The sequence below is a fragment of the Panthera pardus genome, unplaced genomic scaffold, assembly GCF_024362965.1.
Source record: "Panthera pardus isolate Hobbes unplaced genomic scaffold, ASM2436296v1 HiC_scaffold_25, whole genome shotgun sequence".
Lineage (NCBI taxonomy): Eukaryota > Metazoa > Chordata > Mammalia > Carnivora > Felidae > Panthera > Panthera pardus.
This window is the reverse complement of record NW_026526821.1, coordinates 56,996,985-57,017,725: the sequence shown is the minus strand read 5'-3', so window position 1 is coordinate 57,017,725 and position 20,741 is coordinate 56,996,985. Positions and strand designations below refer to the sequence as shown.

The following is a 20,741-nucleotide window of genomic DNA, read 5'->3' as shown; positions in this document are numbered from 1 at the left end:
CAGAGTTAGGTACAGAATTAGGTACATGCTTTCATATTAACTGAAAACCGGACTTATGGGATCAAGCAGTAAGGATTAGTGTGACAGCAGGGCTGGGGACCACAGAGTGGAGGAGCCAGCCCACCGGACCACCAGGAGCTGATCGTGCACCTTCACTGCCATCTACGTGGGTAGGTTGAGTCAGCCATGGCAGGAGTTTGCCATGGAACTAACAAATGCTCTGAACCAGAGCCTTTTTCTGGTTTGTCATAAAACAATTTGTTAACACTTATCAGCCCATCACTGTTGAAGAAAGCCTTTTGAAAGAGACAGACAGACAGACAGATTTAAACTATATTTTGGTAGATTCCTCTTCTGCTTGCCTTTGCTTTCCTGACTTGCTAGATCCCCTCCCTCTCCCTGCTAACTTACGTGAAGTTGACCAACGTACCAATTTATGCAGTTTCACGTAAGGGAGTTTTTGCATGCTTACTGTTTGTTTACATGTTCCAACATGGTATTGGATTACACGAGAAATATAAACCATGAACTCAGGACTTTAAAATTTTGCAATAAAATAAAGGTAACAACACAGACACACAGCAAACCGGTGTGTGTGTACGTATGTGTGTGTGTGTGTGTGATATCATTAGGTGATCAAATGAGTTACAGAGACTCTAAGTACGAGAACAACCTTTACAAACCTGGCTACACTTTTCTATTAATGTAGAAAAGTTCCTTGGACCTTTTAGTGGACCTTGGTGGACCTTTCAGTAACCTTTAGTGTTACTTTATTAAGTAAAGAAAAAATATTTTATTTGTCTGGAGAGAGTGCCCAGTTAGCCACATGGGAGCACAAAGTAATAAAGCAAACTGAAATCTCCATCATAAAAATATGGAGAAAAATGGCCATTTATCTTGGGCAGGATTTTACATTTTTTGCAGGCGGGAGGTAGATGAGAGAACCTACCTATCTCTGTTGTGACTTTCTACGCTACCCTGCTTTACATCCCTGGGACCTTCCTAACAAAGATGGATCCTTGTCTTTGCCAAGCCAGCAGTACAGACTTTTCTGCCTTTCTCTCTCTCTTGTTTTCTCAGCCCGGTCCGTTTTCCACCTGTATCCTCCCTTTCCACCCGACCACTTTTCTCCCTTCTCTAGGCACCCCTTCCTTCCCTGGAGGGACAGGAGAGTATAGTAGCCCACAACAGTTGGTTCCTTTCCAAAGGGACAATGCAATTAAAGATTTATACCACTCCTCTGCCTCCCAAACAGGGGGAAGTAGACATGAGTAGATAGATGTAGGCATCAGGTCCGCAGCCCCTGGGACAGTGGTAGGAGGGATTGGTGGACCCTGTGATTCTGTGGGTTTGATCTGGAACAGCAGAGAAAAGTCTGGCTACATCCTGTCTTGCAGGCAGAGATGCTCTGTCTCTGGGGTACGGGAGTCTGCTCCAGACTGATTTCTACATGCTGCCAGGGTAATTGGACCATAAATACTAAAGAGGGCAGAGCCAACTCTGATTTCCTGTCCGAAAGGTGGTATTGCGTTGTGTCTCACGTTTTTCTCTGCAGTGTGCATACTTCATTTCAGTCCTGTATGTTTCCATGCCTCATATTCTCCAGGTAGATTTCAAATACTTCTCTGGACTGTCAAGTACATTGTATGTCGCAGGTAGAGCAAGGAAGTGGGTGTGGGTGTGGAGGAATTTGGTGCTGACGCAGGCCATTTTTAAAATTAGCTCTCTGCAGATCCTATCTCTGGTATGTACATGATTGTTGATGTTAAAGATCACATATAAAGAAGTGGATTGTTTCAGGTATGTTGGGTATCTTTCCATTTCGTCTGGAATCCTTATGCTGTAAATTTCTAGTGGTCTTGCCAGAGAATTCTTGAGGCATTTGATGCTTTGAGGAAGGGTAAAGCGCAATCCTTTGAGTAGGAAAGTTTCTCAGACTTGGTAAAAGTTGCCTAATGATGGCGAAAGGAAGAAAGCACCTAGGTGTGGCCTGGCAGAGAAATGAAAGGTGTGGAAATAAAGAAAAGAAAGTACATATTTCCTATGCTAAATAGATCAGATGTCATTGCCCTTGATGTTAATTCTTCTGTTGATCTCTACTGAAAAGCTAAAGCAATAATAAAAATAACAGAAGTTTAAAAAGAGGTGTTGCTGTGGGGCACCTGGGTGGCTCAGTTGGTTAAGAGTCCGACTCTTGATTTTGGCTTTGGTCCTCGTCTCACAGTTTGTGAGATCGAGCCCTGCACTGGGCTCTGCGCTAACGACACAGAGCCTGTTTGGGATTTCTCTGTCTCTGTCTCTCTCTCTCTTCCCCTACTTGCTCTCTCTCTCTCTCTCTCTCTCTCTCAAAATAAGTAAATAAACGTTAAAAAAAAATACAGTGAAAAGATGTGTTGCTGATGCCAGGAGTCCTGGCCTAATGGGCCTAACATGAAGTTGAGAATAAACGGAGAAAAAAGTTAGCTGTGTGTTTAGTGTTGTGGCCCCAGTGGAAAGGATGGCTCTCTTTAATTATTCATAGCCCTCCAGTATAGAACAAAGGACTAGTACCAAGAATGTGGGTTCACATTGTTTCCTTTCATAGCACAGGTGTACCTATAAACCTCTCTGGGCTTACGGTGATCACTGTAATGCATTTCTTTCTTTCTCAACAAATATTTATTGCATGCTGTTTTGCTTACCTTTTGGCATAATAATGTTACATAATAAACTGCCCTGATATACAGCTGTCCAAACAACAGTCACATTATGAAAGCATATGAGTCATGAGTCTGAGAGTCCAGGATCTGGGGCTGTGCCGGGCTGATGCGGACAGGTCTTGCTAATGCTTCAGGGGGTTGGCTAGTTGTCAGCTCATCCTGGCTGGCCTTCTTGTATGTGACTGGAGTAACAGAGCTCTGCTTCATGTGGCATTCACCTTTGTCCTGGGACTCATGAGTCACTCCATGCATGTCCTTCTCATGGTAATTGTGAAAACAAAAGAGATAAGCTTCAATACGCAAGTGCAAGCCAACAAGTCTGTTTTAAGCCTCTGCCCCAATCATCATGTCTGCTGTAGCCCACTGACCAGAGCAAGTAACGTTATTGGGGCCAGTGGCAGGAAACAGGACAGCACAGGTCACCTAGGCCGTGGCGGAAGGACATTGCCAAGTAATATGGCAGAGGGTGTAGATACAGGGAGGAATCGAGGCAAAAGATCTCTTCTACCATCCATGCTTATAGTGTACCAGGCACTGTCCTAGGCACTGGTGATACAGGAAAAAGTGGAAAAAAAACAAAAACAAAAAGAAAAAGTCTCTGCCCATATATACCATTCTAGTGCTAGGGGACAGAAAGCAAGATAAATAAATTATATAGCATGTTAGAAAATGATAAATGGTATGGAGAGAAATCTATCTGGGAGGTAGAATGGGAAGTTAGGAGGGTGGGAGGGAGACAGCATGCATTTCTAATGGGATGGATGGGAAAGCCTTTTGGAAAAATGGCTCTTAAGGGAAGACATAAAGGGGGGGTCTGCAACTGTGGGGCAGGGGTGCTCCTGGTGGAAGGAATAGTGGCTACCAAGCCCCATAGGTGGGAGCAGAACTGCCAGTTTCCAGGGCAGGAAGGACACCAGTGAGGCTGGATGTGAGAAGCACAGTGCTAAGAGGTACAGCTCCAAACTGTGTAGGGCCCCCAGGTCGCTGTACATTTACTCAAGAGAGATGCGGCGTTGTTGTATGGTTTGACTTAACATTTTACCAGGTTCGCTCTGGCTTCTGTGTTGAGGGTAGTCTGGAGGAATGAGGTGGTGGAAGCAGAGAGACCAACTGGATGCCTGTTTCAAGAATCCACCGAGAGGTGATGATGTCTTGCATCAGGGTGGATCCAAGAGATAGGAGGATAGAAGTGCCGAGGCATGGTGGGATTGTGTGTGTGTTCTGATGGTGGCATTAACAGAAATTTCTGGTAGCGTGGACATGGAGTATTAGTTTGCTAGAGTTGTTAGAGTACCACACATTGGGTGGTTTAAACAGTAGAAATTTAATTTCTCACAGTTCCGGGGGCTAGAAGTCCAAGATCAAAGTTATCAGTAGATTTGGTTCTTTCTGAAGGCTATAAGTAAAGCATCTGTTACAAGCCCCTCTCTTTGGCTTGTAGATGGCCGCCTTCTGCCTCTCTACATGGTCTCCCCTCTGTGTGTGTGTCTGTGTCCAAATTTCCTCTTACTATAGAGACACCAGTCATATTGGATTGAGACCTGACCTAATGACCTCATTTTAACTTAATCACTACTGTAAAGACCCTATCTCCAAAGACAGTCACATTCTGAGGTCCTGGGGGTGAGGACTTCCACCTGTGAACTTTCAGGGGCCCACAATTCAGTCCATAATGTGGAATGTCAGAGAAGGAGAAGAATCAAAATTGACTGGGTGGAGTGGTCATTAACTGAAATGGCGAGAACTATAGGAGAAGATGCATTCGGTGGGAAAGTCAAGTTGGAGAACTAGATATCCAAGTGCAGATGTTGAATAGGCAGCTGAATATTCATTTCTGGGATTTGGGGATGAGGCTACAGCAGGATACAAATATGGGAGTTGCTGGCACAGAGATGCTATTAAAATCACGAGACTGGGCAAGATGGCTAGAGAGCAAGTGGAGGTAGAGGGGACCAAGATGGAACCCTGAGCACTCCTACATCAAGAGGCCAGAAAGGAGAAAAATACCCAACAAAAGAGACTGGGAAAGAGGTAGGAGGGAGCCCAGGGGAATGTGACGTCCCGGAAAATGACCTATTAAGCAGGACAGGTCGGGAAAGGTGAGTGCTAATAACTGGCCATTGGATATATATTGTAGGGTCACCGATGACCTCAGTACAAGTAGCTTCAATGGAGTGCTGGGGACAAAAGCGTAATTTGTGAATGTGCAAGAGAAAATCCGTGGAGAGGAATTGGAGATAGAAAGCATTAAAAACACTTTTGAGTAATATTATTGAAAGCAGAAGCAGTGAAATAGCAATTGTTAAAAAAAAATACGTAGTTTACTCTGTTATTAGTAAATATTAGATACATGTATATCATGGCTGGATACAACAGTGTCATTTATGTATACATATATTATATATGCACATACATTGAGGTCTACACATAAAATACACACACACACACACACACACACACACACACACACACACACACACACACACATATATATATAATAATCAGATGAGCTAAACATTGCTACTGAGTTTTTCCCCAAGTATAGTAGAAATGATTTTATTGGTAAAAGCAGGCTTGTTGGGTTTTTTTGTTTGTTTGTTTGGTTTTTTTGTCAGTTTAGTATTAATTACTTGAAGCTCTGATTTCCTTTGTTTCCAGGTTTAAGAAGTTTGATGACAAATACCTGCGGAAGCTTTTGATTCGGGAAAACCAACCCAAGTCAAGCATTGTGTCTTTATATAAAAAGCTTGAAATAAAACATGCCATTGAGATGGCAGAGACGGGGATGATAAGTACTGTTCCTTCTTTTGCATCTCTGAAGTAAGTACTGTTTTGCAAATAAAAGTTAGTATTCCTGTGTATGTCTTTATAGTTTTTGGAAACCGGTAATAATAACAAATTTGACCTCTTCCTGGACACCTCACAGAAGAGTGAGATCCTGGTTAAAATGTGCAGCCTAGAAATGTGTGCCTTGTGTCACATCATGTCAGGTTATTTTAGAATTGACTGCTCAGCAAATACTTTGTCATGTTTAGGATGGGTATGCCTTTATTCTATCTTCTTAATGTAATTCAGTGCTTTTTAAAGGTGCCTCCTTAGCGAGCATTTTGAAATGGAATATCTTAAGGTGCGCTATTATAAATACGCATGTGGATATAGCTATTTCCTCATAGATTATTCATGCATCGTAGTTTAAGGCTTGCAAGGAACATTAGTGATCATACGGTATGACGGTTCTCAACCTAGGCTGCGTATTAAAAATATCTTAGGAGCATATAAATGATACAAATGTCTGGGCCTCACCCACACCAATAAAACCAGGATCTGTGGTGTTAAGGCCCAGGTATAGGTATATTTATAAGTTCTTCGGATATTTCCAATATGCAGCCAGAATTGAGAGCCACTGACCTAGTCTATCTCCCTAATTTTAAAAATGAGGAAATGAAGACTCAGAATGGTAAAGTGACTTACCCAAAATTTTATAGCAAGTCCATAGCAGAGCAGTAAATTACTGCTCAGTTAACAAATGAGGTCATTTTATCGTGTAAACATCAGTCCTTCCCTGCCACAAAAATAACAGAAATTACAGGTTCTGCTGATTTCTTCTTTCACCGATGAGCTTGAAGTGCATTTAAAGAACATGTCACGTAATTAGAATGCTATCAATGGGAGAGTTGAAATAAGACAAGGAAACTCCAAATTACACCCAACCATATTAACTAGGGTTTTTACTAAGACTGTACATCCCGTATTAAAATTATGTGAGTTTACCCAATCCAAAATAAAAAGAAATAGTGATCAAGAATGGCTTGGAGGTAAAGGCATTATATTGCACTAGGAACAGTAGTTGACTGAGCGCAGTGACTGATTTATAGTCCTCCGCTGCAGTAACTCACTATGTGACCTTAAGCTGGTCCATCTATTTCCTTGAGATTGAGTTTCTTCAAGTAGAAAATGGGGCTACACTTGATCTTTGTTTCCCTCTAGCTTTACAAATTAATGATCTTTCTTACTCACCATTCCTTTCACAGTTGTGGCAAAGGATAATTCAATTATTCAGCTTCACAAAGGAGAGCCATTATCTTTGCCATCACTAAGAAATCTTAGTTTTCCTCTCTGTGTATAGTTCATTTGGAAGCTGGTAGTAAGCAGAAGAAAGGCAAAGGCTTAAGGTTATGGAAGTAGGTAACAGAATTAATGGTCAGCTGCATGGCTGTGTAAATGAGTAGCATATTGACCATTCCACAGCTCCTGAAACATTTTCTTTAGAGAAAATGAAAAGCAGAAAGGGAGGTAATAAGGAACTGTATTTCTGACAGTAATGGACTCAGTGTTGTAGTCCAAACCATCCTATGCAAACAACTAGAAAAAAAAAAGCACAAAATGTATTTTTAAAACCTGCTGAAAAGCTGGAAAGCACCAGTGCAAAGAATTTCTTGGCCAAGAGTCAACAGAAAAGGGAAGTCCAAGAAGATGGAACGGGCATTTGGTGCCATTTTTTCCCCTGGATCACAGAGAAGTTATCTGAGAGTCTAAAAGGCTAAAACAGAATACAATTGGAATTCAGTACCTACTAAGAAGGAGGGGTTCTTGTACCCAGCTTATAGGCTATTACTTCCAAATTCTACCCTTTAACCCTCAAGGGAAAGAAGTCTAGCCTAGAATTCTCTCAATCCATGATTGTTTAAATCATTTGGAATTGGTAATTACTCCTATCCCAGCTGCTTGAGAGAAGTAAACTTAAATCTTCTCCAGAGGAAAATAAGATTATAAAGAGTCTTAAACTACTTCCATGATTTTTCCTATATCGTGTCTATCAACCAATCCAAAGCATAAGAGTAGACAAGGAAGTGTTACTGAAAACACTGAGAAAAAGATACAACAAAAACAGGGAGTAGTAACAGACATAAAGGGGATTCACATAATTAAGTTATCAGGCAGGGACTTTAAAATAAAAATAATAGTATGTGTAAGGAAAGAAAATGGCATTGATGCTTTTGACATTGTTGTGGGGGATGATATAAATAGAAAAGATCTAAGTGGCATATTTGAGCTAAAGCTAAAATAACTAAATTTAGGATCTCATTTGATAGTGTAAAGGCAGATTAGATACAGCTATCGAGAGAATCGACTGATTGTAAGGTAAGACAGAAGGAATAACCGGAATGAAGCAGAGAGCTGGTGCGGTGGGGTGGGGGTGGGAGGGGAGCATGGAAAATGTTGAAAATAAAGTAAGAAATATATGGGATTATGTGAAAGTTCCAGGAGAAAATGAGAGAGAAATTAGTAGGAATAGTATTTTAACAGTTAATTACTGAGCATTTCCCAGACAGATCAAAGACAAACCCCAAGCAGATTAGATAAGAAAAATACCAAATGCAGGTGCATGCTAAAAAAACTGCTAAAAGTCAAAGACACAGAGAGAATTTTAAATATGATCAGTGGGAAAAAGAGACCTGTTTTCTTCAAGTAAAAAAGAAATGCTGACAACTGATTTTTCAACAAAATTCTGAAAGCAAGCAACTGATAATCTATAGAGTTCCATATCCTGCTAAAATATTCTTCACAAAAAGGAGAATGAAAACATTTTCAGACAATTAAAAATCATCATACTAAATTGAATGATAAAAAATTTCAGGCAGAAGAAAAAAAAAATTCAGACAGAAGGGGAAGAGTCTCCGTAGAGAGAAGGGTTGGAGATTAAGGAAGGAATTAAAACAATGGAAATGAGTACTTATAATAGCTAAATGAATATCAGTTGCATAAAGTAATAATGTCTGTGTGGTTTTGAATGTAAGCAGAATTAAAATGAACAACAAATACAGTTTATAAATTGGGAGGGAGGTAAATGGTGTTAATTGTGTTTTGATAACCTTGTGTTGTCCAGAAAATAGTAAAAATTATTTTGGATTTTAATAAGTCAGTGATTAATGTTGTAATCCCAGGTGACCACCAAAAAAAAAACAAAAAACAAAACAGTAAAAGAACATAAAAGCCAACCTAACTACAGAAATAAAAGAGCAAAATAAAATAAAATTTAAAAAGGCAGCAAAGTAGAAAAAACAACTATAGACGAGGTAGGACAAATAGAATGCGAATACTAAGATGATAGTCTGAACCCAAAGGTAATTACATTAAATACAAACATTCCATTTGAAAGGATGGATGATCAAAATGGATAAAAATATACAACTCACTAAGTGTTGCTTATAAGAGATAGCACTTCTAGCTAAAAGTACAGACCGATTGCAAGTGAAAGGTTGATAAAAAGGTATCTTGTTAAAGCACCTAAACAAAAGAAAGTTTGTATAATTATATTATTACCATAAAATGTAAACATTACATTCTGCATAACAGAACCACAAGTAGAAATACACAAATTCATAATCATAGTGGATAACTGTATTGCTCTTCTCCTAGAAAATGATAGAATAAGCAGACAGACTTTCAACAGGGATATAGAAGATTTCAATAACATAATAAATAATCAAGTCTTAAAAAGTTTCATATAGGGTATGTTCCCTTACCAGGCGGGAATCAGAACCAAAATAAAATATAAAAGAGCATAAAAAGTAGAATGTCCCTGTAGTTAGAAGTTAAATAAAAATTGGATCAAGTAAGAAATTATGCTATAAATCAGAAAATACTTTGAAAAACAGGATGTATGAAAACTTGTATAAAGCATTTTTAGAGGAAAATTTTTTTAACCTTTAATGAAAATGTTAGAAATACAGTTAATAGGCAAAAAAAAAAAAAAAAAAGAAAAAACAACAACAACAAAGTTAGGCTGAAAATCAATAAATCATACTAGGAAATTAGAAAAAAGGAATGACAAATTAAACCCATAAAAGAACAGAAAATTTGAATAGTACCGTAAATACTAAGGAAATAAATCTGTACTTGAAATTGTTTCTACAAAGTAAACCCCAAGACCATTTGGCTTTATTTGTAATTCTACAAAATATTTAAGGAGAAAATAAAACCAATCTTCCACAGACTTCTTCAGTAAGTACGGAAAAATGGAAAGCTTCCCAAATTGCCGTATGGGACTAGCATAATTTTGATACTAAACCTGACAAAGACACTTATAAGAACGGAAAATTATAATAAACCTGTAAAAATTCTAAACATAATATTGGCAAACCAAATCCGGAGATCTATAAACGAGATACACATCATAATAATTTTGGTTTATTCTAGGAATATAAGTATGATTTAAGAGTCAAAATCAATCCATTATTTACCACTTTTACTGAATAAAGGAGAAAAATCAAGGGTTATTATCTATCTGTAATAGAGGCCCAGAAATTATATGACGAAATTCAATATCCTTTATTTTTTTTAAATATATAAATAGACTAACAATAGAAGAAATCCTTTCTCAAGCTAATAAAGTTTGTTCACGAAAAATCTATGGCAAATACGATTTTTAGTGTTGAAATGTTGAAAGATTTATCCTGAGATCAAGAACAAGGATGCCTATTATTACTATTTTTATGAATATTGTACCAATGGTAGGCAAGAAAAAATTTAAAAGTTAAGGATAGGAAAAGAAGTAGAACTGTCACTCTTCCCAAACAGCTGGATTGTTTTCAGAGAAAATCCAAAAGAACCTACAGAAAAGTAATTAGACACAATAAGGTAATTTATCTAGGTTTCTTAATACATGGTAAAAAAAAAAAAATCAGTGGTGGCTTTATAAGTATCAACAAATAGAAGATGACACTTTAAAAAATGCTTAATTTAGAATGGTATCATGAAACATTCATATACGTCCATGTCAAACATCAAAATGAAATTTAGAGAATATGTGTGAGACCTCTCTGCAGAAAGTCCAAACCAGATAAAGACTATATTAGTAAAAAGAAAGACTCAATATTATAAGACTATCAGCTCTTCTCAAATTGATATGTGGACTCAAAGCAATTTCATTCATAATTCCAGTGTGTCATTAGACAGTCTGGTCCTAACATTTCTGTGGAAACATAAAGGGCCCAAATTAACCAAGACAAAATTGTCTTTAACATGAAAGAACAAATTTGGAGGATTTATACTATCAGGTAGCAAGACTAAAACTCCTATGATTGAGACAATGTGATTCCTGGGTAAGGATAAAAGAACAAATAGACCAGAGGAACAAAGTAAGAGTTTGGAATAGACCCATTTTCATAGAAGCATTGTTTGTCGTATCCAAAAGTTGGAAATAAGCCAAATACCCATCAATAGTAAAATGGGTAGATTGTGCTATATTCATGTAATGGGATATTGCACAATGAATAAAATGAACCAACAATAGCTACATGCAATAACACAGTTGAATCTCCAACATATAACGCTAAGCAAAAGAGGCTAAATTTAAAAGACTACCTATTATAAAAAATAAATAAAATAAAAAAATAAAAATAAAAAACTACCTATTGTATTTAAAAGACTCCATTTATATAGAGTTCAGATTCAGGCAAAAGTATTCTGTGAATTCCAAAGTTAGGATTGTGGTTGTTTTTGTCAAAGAGGGAAGGAAGTAGTGATTGTTGGGGGCGTGTAATATGAAGTGGTTTCTGGGGTTCTAGGTCACGTTCTGTTTTTTGACTTGAGTAGCGGTTGTGCAAGTACACTTGCTTTGTGGTAGTTCATTGAGCTGTGCATGTAAGATTCCTGTACTTTTTGTTTTTGTATTACATTCCAGTAGATACACTTTGGGTATAAACAAGGGAGGTAGTTGGGCACTTACCACTAGAGTTATACAAACATATGTTGGATAAAACTTGGTGGGAACATTGTACAAGAAAATCAGACACCCAAAAGATTGTTACCTCTTGACTATATTTGTCCTTCTCAAGTCCTGTGAATTAACTTTGCTGATCAAACTCCTGATTAGATACCTGGACAGCTGTCTAAACAACAATGCTTTAGTCTAAGAAGATGCTTCTTAAAAACTCAAGAACAATTGAGGTTGAGGCAAAATTGAATCATTTATATCTAGAGAAGTCTGTCCTGCTGAAGCCTTAAATCTCTGTATCTGTTCCTTTGCTTTTCTCCAGTACCAATGGGCATAGGTAATTAATATTATGGCTGATTTTCAGTAACAGCAAGTTTGCATTTAAAAAAAAAATAAAGGAACTATGCCTTCAATTGGTGTGTCCTTAGCCCATCTTCTATAAGACCTGGATTTCTGTATATTAACTTTCTCAGCTTTATTCTCTTAATTTATCTTCTTAGCTATGCATTTTATTTTACCGTATATTTTTGTAGGCCCTCTCAAAGTCTTTTTGTTTTTTTTTTTTGTTTTTGTTTTTTTTTTTTTTAAATATTTTTTATTTATTTTTGAGACAGAGAGAGACAGAGCATGAGCAGGGGAGGAGCAGAGAGAGAGGGAGACACAGAATCTGAAGCAGGCTCCAGGCTCTGAGCTGTCAGCACAGAGACCAACGCGGGGCTCGAACTCAGAGTGTGAGATCATGACCTGAGCTGAAGTCGGAAGCCCAACCGACTGAGCCACCCAGGTGCCCCTCTCAAAGTCTTTTTGAAGGCAGTAGAATAAAACTGTATAAATACAGTTGGTTCTCATTGTTGGCAGTAGTCATGTCTTGTAAAATTGCCATAAACGCTGATTTGCCCATGCTGAACAGTTGCTCCTAGGGGAAATACGGGCTTAGGTTCTTGTGAGCTTCTGGTCACAACATTTTCATCAACTGATGATATATAACCTCGTTTTATGTACGTTTCTATTTAAAGACGCCTTGTTTCATATATATTACTATTTCATCAACATTCCTCTCATGGCCAGCAGCATTGTACTCATGCCTGAACAAACATGACTTTTCTCTAGAAGGCACATCACAGCTCTCTTTTGTTTAGGAAAATTGGACAGCACTTCAGATCCATGCTTGGGGGCCATTTTAAAAAGTGAAGTCACCAAAAGAAAGCACAAAAATGTGAAAAATGTGTCATTAAATAGACCACAAAAAGGACATTTGTTTACAGTACAAGACCTGAATCAAGAAGGCAGAGTGTTGCCATGTTCAGCCTTATCCAGGAACCTGTGTGTTGGGGCACTCATATTTTCCCCCCACTTTGCACATGTCTGTGAAAAAGTGCCAGGAGTACCGATACTGTGTTTACAAGTAAATTTTAGCAAGTAGGTTACTTTACAAATACGAAATCCTTGAATAATTATGATTGACTGCATATGCATCCATATTGTAAGTGGCGTCTTTGCAAATATTTATAATGATGTCTTTAAAGGACTAAGCCCTAATAGTAAAATGTAGCTAATTAAGTTTCTGTTGGAAAAAACTCAATCATGTATTACCTTATTTATGGAGTATTAGAAATACTAAAGTGAGACCATTATAAGCTACTATAGTTTTTCTCCCTTAAAATAATAATTGTATGGAAAAAAATAATTGCGTGAACAGACTGTGAAAACTTGTGCATGATTGAACTTGTTTTGAATAATTTTGGTGCTGAACAGTTTTAGAATTTTGAGTTATCTTAAAATACTGAATAATCCCTAAGTGTTATTCTTTAAGCTAAGATTCTACTTAGATGATATTCTATCTCAAAAAAAATTGATGATTCCAACATTTGTCCAATAGTAAAATATATTCTTCTTCTAAACTTTCACAGTGATTGTCGTGAAGAGAAAATAAGGAAGCTCACACCTGGTGAAATGGATGAAATCCGAGAAATATTATCCAGAAATCTCTATCAAATCCGACAGAGAGTGAGAATAATTTATTTAGCCAAGCATTTCCTTGCCTTTGGCTGAGAATATGACTTCTGATTTCACGCTACCCAGTTGTAGCGGATATTGCCCTACGATTATGCCAGTCTTTTGCGAGTCCCACACCAGACAGCTTCTCTTCTCTGGGTCCTATCTTGTTAGGGTGCCATTCCTTCCCAGACACCAGTGGGAAAAGCTTGGAGTCCCCTGGGAGTTCTGCTACTCTGGATTTGGAGATAAAAGAATATGTTTTAACTAATTGTGAAAAAAGAGATTGATGGCTCTCTTCTGATTTTTTTTTTTTTTTTAAGAGAGAGATTGACAGCGTGTGTGGGGAAGGGGCAGAGGGAGAAGAAGAGAGAGAATCTTAAGCAGGCTCCACGCCCAGCGTGGAACCTGACACAGGGCTTGATCTCACAACCATGAGATCATGACTTGAACCCAAATCAAGAGTCAGACGCTTAACCGACTGGGCCACCCAGGCATTAATTTTTTTGATGAAATAGCTTTATAGCTTGTAGAAAACTTACAGCTTTAAGAAAACTTATCCAAATTCATTTAATCTTCCTTGTTATTCATAAAGTGCTATAGTGTCTTCCTTTAATGTATCTCCCGAGTCACTTCTTTCACAGCTGTCCCATTGTTAACACCTCATTCTAACAGTTGGCTAATAATATAGCTAACATTTCGAGAGTGCATACAATTTGCCGTGCCCCATTTCAGCAGGTATTAACTCATTTCTCCAAGTGGGGTGACTGTCGTTTCCATTCTGTAGATGAATAAATTAAGGTACAGTGAGGCGAGGTGGCACACAGATCACATCGCTTGTCAGGAGCCTTCCTCACCCATGTTGGGGTCATTTCTGCACTTTTTCAGCTGGTCTTCCCCAAAGCAGTCCCCATTCCATCCTGCATTACTGTGGCTCCTCCTTTTCCCCTAAAGCACCTTTTAAGCAGCGTTCCCCTGTTTGAATTGAAACAAAACCACAGCTGTGGCTTACAGGCTAAACTATTCTCTCAGAATTTGGGATCTCTTATTCCAAGTTCTACAGTCTCTGACCTTACACCTCCTTCCCCTCCCCAAGCCCCCAGGTTCTGTCTTCCTTCCTTGGACTCTGTTCCTCTCTTCTCTGTCTCCACTTGGGATGTCCCATTGGCTCCTGTCAGCAGATCCACATCCTCCGATGTTTAAGGATTCCTCAACAGCCTCCGTATTATTCCCAGCCCTGTCTTCAAGTGGGGTAGCACTAGGAGCTGATAACGTACCACATAGTTTTAGCACTTAATTTCACAATTTTGTATTACTTTGTTAGCCTTTGATGTCCAGCCAGCCAGTAATTTTCTCAAGGCAGGACTTGAGCCTTGTTCTCTCAGTTTTGCATATTTCTTCAAGATTTAATATTTAATAGTTCGGGACACAGGGATATTCCCAAGAAGAATATATTAATACACCAGAAAATGAACTCCATCGCTAATTACAATTTATTTTAGGAAATTTAGAAAACTAACAATGTGTGCCATGTCCAGCCCTGGTTTAGAAATTTTACTGCTTCAAATACTGGCACATGATTATTGCTGGTGATAGCCCCCAGCCTTTTCAGTTTGACCACCCAGTTGTAAAAGTGTTCTTAAGTTTAATCACAAGGACACGGCACCACCAAGTGGCTCAAAGTGGTTTGTTTTTATACCAGTAATTCCTGTTCAATAGAGAATTTATTAAGATGAATTGTATCATTTTCTCCAGCTACTAATGAGGGCTAAAAACGTATAAAGCACTTCAAGGTAGACAGAGGCATTTGATGAGTTCCATCATTTTTCTGATTTATGAAGATCACGCTTTTGAATGAAAGATACTTTATTCACACACTTTTATTAGAAAACAAGTGCTTTCAAAATTTGAACGGATGTTAACTTTTTTATGAATGTTAACAACTTTTATGCTTTTTATTCATTTATTTTTCTGCTCTGCACATTAGTTAAGTGCCTCGCTGAGGTGCAAAGCCAAAGAAACACAGCAAAGTTTTGGAATTTCTGGGGCAGCAATCAGGCTTTGTTTGTTTGTTGTTTGTAAAATGTCTCTTTTTTCATTTCAGACTTTGTCCTACAACAGACACAATCTGACGGCTGACACAAGTGAGCGACAAGCCAAGGAAATTCTGATCCGACGAAGGCACAGTTTGCGAGAAAGCATCCGGAAAGACAGCAGCTTGAACCAGGAGCACAGGGTAACTGGCATTTGTTACCATTTGTCTGGGAGGAGGGAAGCTTCCCAGAGCAGAGCCAGCCGCCAGTCTGGAGGCTCTACTGACAGAATGGCTGCTGAGGGTTGAGTCACAGGAATTCTGAGATGGAGTTGATGGTAAAGTCTTTCTAGATATTTCTGGAACACCCATTATGTTCCAGGCACTGTTCTAGGCACTTGGAATATGTTGGTGAACGAAACTGACCAAGCAAGATACCTTCGCTTGTAGAATTCCTATTCTAGTGAGGAGAAGGCAGCCAGCAATGGAATAAATTATCTGTTATGTTAGAGGGCAGTGAGTGCTATGGGGAAAAAAACAAAAAAACAAAAAACAAAAAACAAAAAAACAATGCTGAGGAAGGAGATTGGGAGCACAGAAAGGGTCAGTTAAGTTGCGGATTTAAACAGCATGGCTGGACCAAGCTTCATTTGCAAAGTCCTATCTGATATCTCCAGGGAGAGGTTGCAGCCCAAAGATGGGCAAGGGGCACGTGCTGGAACTGCAAGGTCACAGCCGCTGGGGGGACGTGAGTGTTCACCTTTGCCCTTGGTGGAGGGCATTGTCAATAGATAAGGAAAGCCATTTTTATTTTTTTATTTTTTTTAATTTTTTTTTTTTTTAACGTTTATTTATTTTTGAGACAGAGAGAGACAGAGCATGAACGGGGGAGGGTCAGAGAGGGGGAGACACAGAATCCGAAACAGGCTCTGGGCTCTGAGCTGTCAGCACAGAGCCCGACGTGGGGCTTGAACTCACGGACCGCGAGATCATGACCTGAGCCGAAGTCGGCCGCTTAACCGACTGAGCCACCCAGGTGCCCCAAGGAAAGCCATTTTTAAATGACATTATGATTGATTGATTTAACGTAGCAGACATTGTATCTTATCACTCTGACACACAAGGTTGCATTAATTTTAGGATTGCATTTCATTTTTTAATAATATTCTGTATTGGGTCGTCAGAGACCAAAATGGTAATGTGTGAACAAGATAATGATCTTTTTTTAATGTGTAAAATGTGGCAGCATCGATGAAAAGTTAAGGAAAGTAGAGATTGTGGCATTTGAATGGTCAGCAAATTAGCTATACTAATAACTTTTTGTTCTATCATTTTCGAGACTTACTAAAGTAATTAAAACTCAAGTAAGCTACATTTTTCATATATTTTCTCCCCATACATATAGGTTCTGCCTATTTTTAAAGTTTATTTATTTACTTTGAGAGTGAGAAAGTGCAAGCGGGGAAGGGGGGGTGAGAGAGAGAGAGAGAGAGAGGGAATGAATATGAATGAGAGAATCCCAAGCAGGCTCCTAGCGTGGAGCCTGACACGGGGCTGGGTCCCACAACCCTGGGATCATGACCTGAGCTGAAATCAGGAGTCAGACACTTAACTGACTGAGCCACCCAGGTGCCTTGTTTCTACATATCTTTTGTATATTCTTATACATAGGTGTTTCCTTAGCTTTTCTTTAAAAAAACTCAGTAGTTTGCACATCTTATTGTTAATGGTCCTATTTTATTTTCGTTTTCCTTAATACTGATTTCTATTACATTTTAGAAAAGATTTGGTTATTTTAAGTAAAATAATTATTGCTGGAAGCTTTCTTCCCTATGCCCCCAGCCCCTCACAAGTAATTTTGGAGTAGAAAAGTACAATTTTAATTTTTAACACCAGGGTTTGCCCTAAGAATTTAAACTTCTAAGATACAATAAATGACATCTGCGTAATCTAAACATTTTCTGTGTTTCTCACAGGCGTCCACTTCAGCCTCTCGATATTTATCCTTACCAAAAAATACAAAGCTTCCAGAAAAGCTACAAAAGAAAAAGAATATTTCTAACACAGGTAATGAACTCAGTTGGAGCAGAGTCATGTTACTAATGTTCACAAAATAGAGAAAATTTCCCATTCTTCTTCTTCATTAAGGACAATCTGTTTAATGGTTTGCAAACCTCAAATAATAACATGGTGACTTATTATTAGCATTGTAAGCTTTTTGGATGGAGTTCTGTGTACGTTATAAATAATTTAGCCAATGATTTTCCATAATGATTCCATTTGATACAGCACGAGCCACTATTGTCACCTGTGGTAGTGAACAGATAAATAGAGAGCTGTGAATGTGCGAAGGAGTGTTTAAATTTTTACAACCTGCATATATTTTCATAAGGTCAACCATAAATTTTACTTCTGCCTGTAATCACGAGTCTAATATCTCTTTATTTAATGATAATCTTTGGGTAGACTCCCAGCCATTTTCTGTGAACCCCAGAAGAAATATGTTAAGATACCATGTTATTAGAATGTGGGATATAACACTACCACGTCCTTTATTTTTGCTTATTTACTTAATTAACCAAGAAGAGGAAATTCTAATGCTGGCTGGTGGTGATGATCAGTGAGATGAGACCTGAGAAGAGAGGCCAGGCAGCACTGAATATGTAGAGCTGTGGGCCACGTCCACTAAGACCGGGTCTTAGGGTCCCAAGAATCTCAGCTCCTGGGCGAGCTCCCCGTCAGCTCTTCTACCCACAGTTCTCTAGGACCTGAATTTTGACACCAGCTCATTCTGATCATGTGTCTTCCCACTGTTTGTAAACGGCACATGGGTGTTTCGGCCCTTTTATGAAACTGCAAAGGAGATAAAGAAGGCTGTCTCTGAGATTCCAGATCAAGACAAGAATTTTCATAATAGCAGCCAATTGCCAATCTGCTTTCTGTGTGCCAGACACGTAGCTGAGCCTTTCTGGGATCGTTCTGATGGGGCAGGTGGGAACACAGCTGCTGTTGCCAGATAGTCGCACTGTGACACCCACATGCACTGATTAATAATATCTCTTGAAGCTCGGTTACTTCACCTGCCGAATGGGCGCTTGTGAGGATTAAATGGGTTAATGCATTTCAAAGTGCTTAGGACAGTTGCCTGGCGCACAGTAAGCTCTTCGGCGTTAGTGTGGACAGTCAACATTAACGCCCACAGAGATTATGTATCATGCCCAGGTCTGTGGGCTAGAGGTAGCGAGCCCTCGGATCTCCCCTGCCCAAACCGTGCCTGAGGTGCCTGAGGGCACCGCAAATGCTGGACCCACTGATGCATTGCTGAGTCACTTGAAATTCCTTCCCTCTGAAATGCTTGCCCATGTTGTCCTTCTTTTGCTCTGTGGTAGGTGGCAATAGCAGTGACTCGGACACAGATGTTGGGACTACCGTCCTCAATTTGCAGCCCCGAGCAAGGGGCTTCTTGCCAGAACAGTTCTCAAAGAAAGCCCCACAGCCCTATAAAATGGAATGGAAGAACGAGGTAGACGTCGATTCCGGACAGGGCCAGCCTTGTAACCCCCCAGCACCCCCCAGCAAAGAGGGGGGCACCCAGACCCCAGGCATGCTACGGCAGCCCCTTCTCTCCAAAGGCCAGTTTGGCTCAGTGCGGGAAGACAGTGTGACTGAAGGCGTCTGCCCCAAGCCACCACCCAGGCTGGTCCGGAGGGCATCGGAACCCGGCAGCCGGAAAGCCCGATTTGGAAGTGAGAAGCCTTGATGGAAATGGCCAAAGCAGACCTGGAGTGACTGACCCAGCACAGCTGGGGGTTGTCACTCTGAAACATGACACAGAAGTGGAATCCATTTAATGCCCTCTATGCATCTCAATACTTCTTTGGGTAGCAGAGTCATGCCATTGACTTACAGGATGAACGCTCATCCCAAGAAGAGGAAAATCAAAGAAGAAAGTCCCATAAAATGCCTTTTATGACTTCTTGCTAGCAGTTGTATTCCTTGCAAGCCTAAAGGAAAAAAAAAAGTGTGCCTTTATTGAACTTGAATGACAGAACTTGAAATTTTTAACACACCCTTGTTGGTGAAAATTTTAATATATACATGTATGCCTCAAGTTTTATTTATGAAAACATATGTATATCTGTAATCAGTTTTTAAATGAAGGGCGCTAAACTCAACATCTTTCTGGGGTGTAAAAGGCAGTGCCCGGAGGATGGTGGGCCATTTGTTCAGAGTCAAGGTGTTTTGCCATCCTGAGCTGATGACCAGTTGGTACAGGAAGAGCACAGCATGGAGCAGACCATGCTCCATGAACTCAGACCAGGGAGACAACCAGAACATCTAGGCAGATGAGGTGGCCTGGCTCCCAAGAGCGCGGATTCCCGTGAAACAATGAGTCAGCAGGACTTACTGTGTTCCTCATTCTGTATGGTTGGGGGTGACATAGGTTCCATCTCTCATTTGTGTTTGGCACAAACAGGCTGTGTGGGTGACACAACGTATGACAGACTTGGTGGCAGCTTTTGATGAAGTTCCAGCGTGCAGGCCTCATGTTGAATGTGGGGGAGATAAAGCAGTGCCTGCTTACACCTTGTGGGCAGGTTTTATATTGTGCAATACTGGGAAGAGGATACAGGAGATTCCCTTTCATGCCCATCTAGGACTACCCGCTTCAGAATTTTCTGTAGAATGTTCTAGAACTTTGAGCCTCCAAGCAGTTTATTCAAACAGTATTCCAATATTTAGCAAATTGGTGAGAATTCAGGTCTTGAAATTTATTCAGGAAGCACTTTGGAGAATGTAGTTCTTTTTTTTTTTTTTTTTTTTTTTTTTTTTTTGCACTAGTGTGTAATCTGTTACCTCTGGCCCCTCAATAAAGTAGTGACTCAAATTCTTCGTATAAAAATGGCTTCTCCTCATCTGAGTACTTTTTAAAAGTACAGCAGAAAGACAAGACAAGAAGTGGAATATAATCATTAAAGATTAATATTTGAATTTCTGTCTCTTAATCTGTAGATTTTATTGCCGTCTTGGTTTTTTGTTTTTGTTTTTTTTTTTCTTTCCTGAAAAACTCCCTTTTAAAACTTGACTAGAACAAGACTCTAAATGTCTGGGTTTAGATACAAACCCGGCCACACATTTTGTCCCCTGGGTGCACGTTGGAGATGCAGCAGAGGACACAAGGGACCACGGTATTGTTGGTGGAAAAACATGAATAAATTAAACGAAGACTCAGTACTCAGAAATCCTCAGCAACACTTCTCCTACCCCCTTCCTTCCTCCCCATCGACATGGAGAA

General features: G+C 39.4%; 1 protein-coding gene across 1 annotated transcript in view; it reads left to right on the top strand.

Moving 5' to 3' along the window:
* Nucleotides 1-20,437, top strand: part of SLC9A2 (solute carrier family 9 member A2) — a 99,451-nt gene extending 79,014 nt beyond the window's left edge. Inside the window, exons 8-12 of the mRNA XM_053890504.1 lie at nucleotides 5,358-5,519; nucleotides 13,329-13,425; nucleotides 15,518-15,649; nucleotides 17,422-17,512; nucleotides 18,835-20,437. Coding sequence (XP_053746479.1) covers nucleotides 5,358-5,519; nucleotides 13,329-13,425; nucleotides 15,518-15,649; nucleotides 17,422-17,512; nucleotides 18,835-19,205 — 853 coding nt within the window. The 3' untranslated portion in view covers nucleotides 19,206-20,437. The remainder of the gene's footprint in view (nucleotides 1-5,357; nucleotides 5,520-13,328; nucleotides 13,426-15,517; nucleotides 15,650-17,421; nucleotides 17,513-18,834) is intronic.
* The last annotated feature ends 304 nt before the right edge of the window (nucleotides 20,438-20,741 follow it).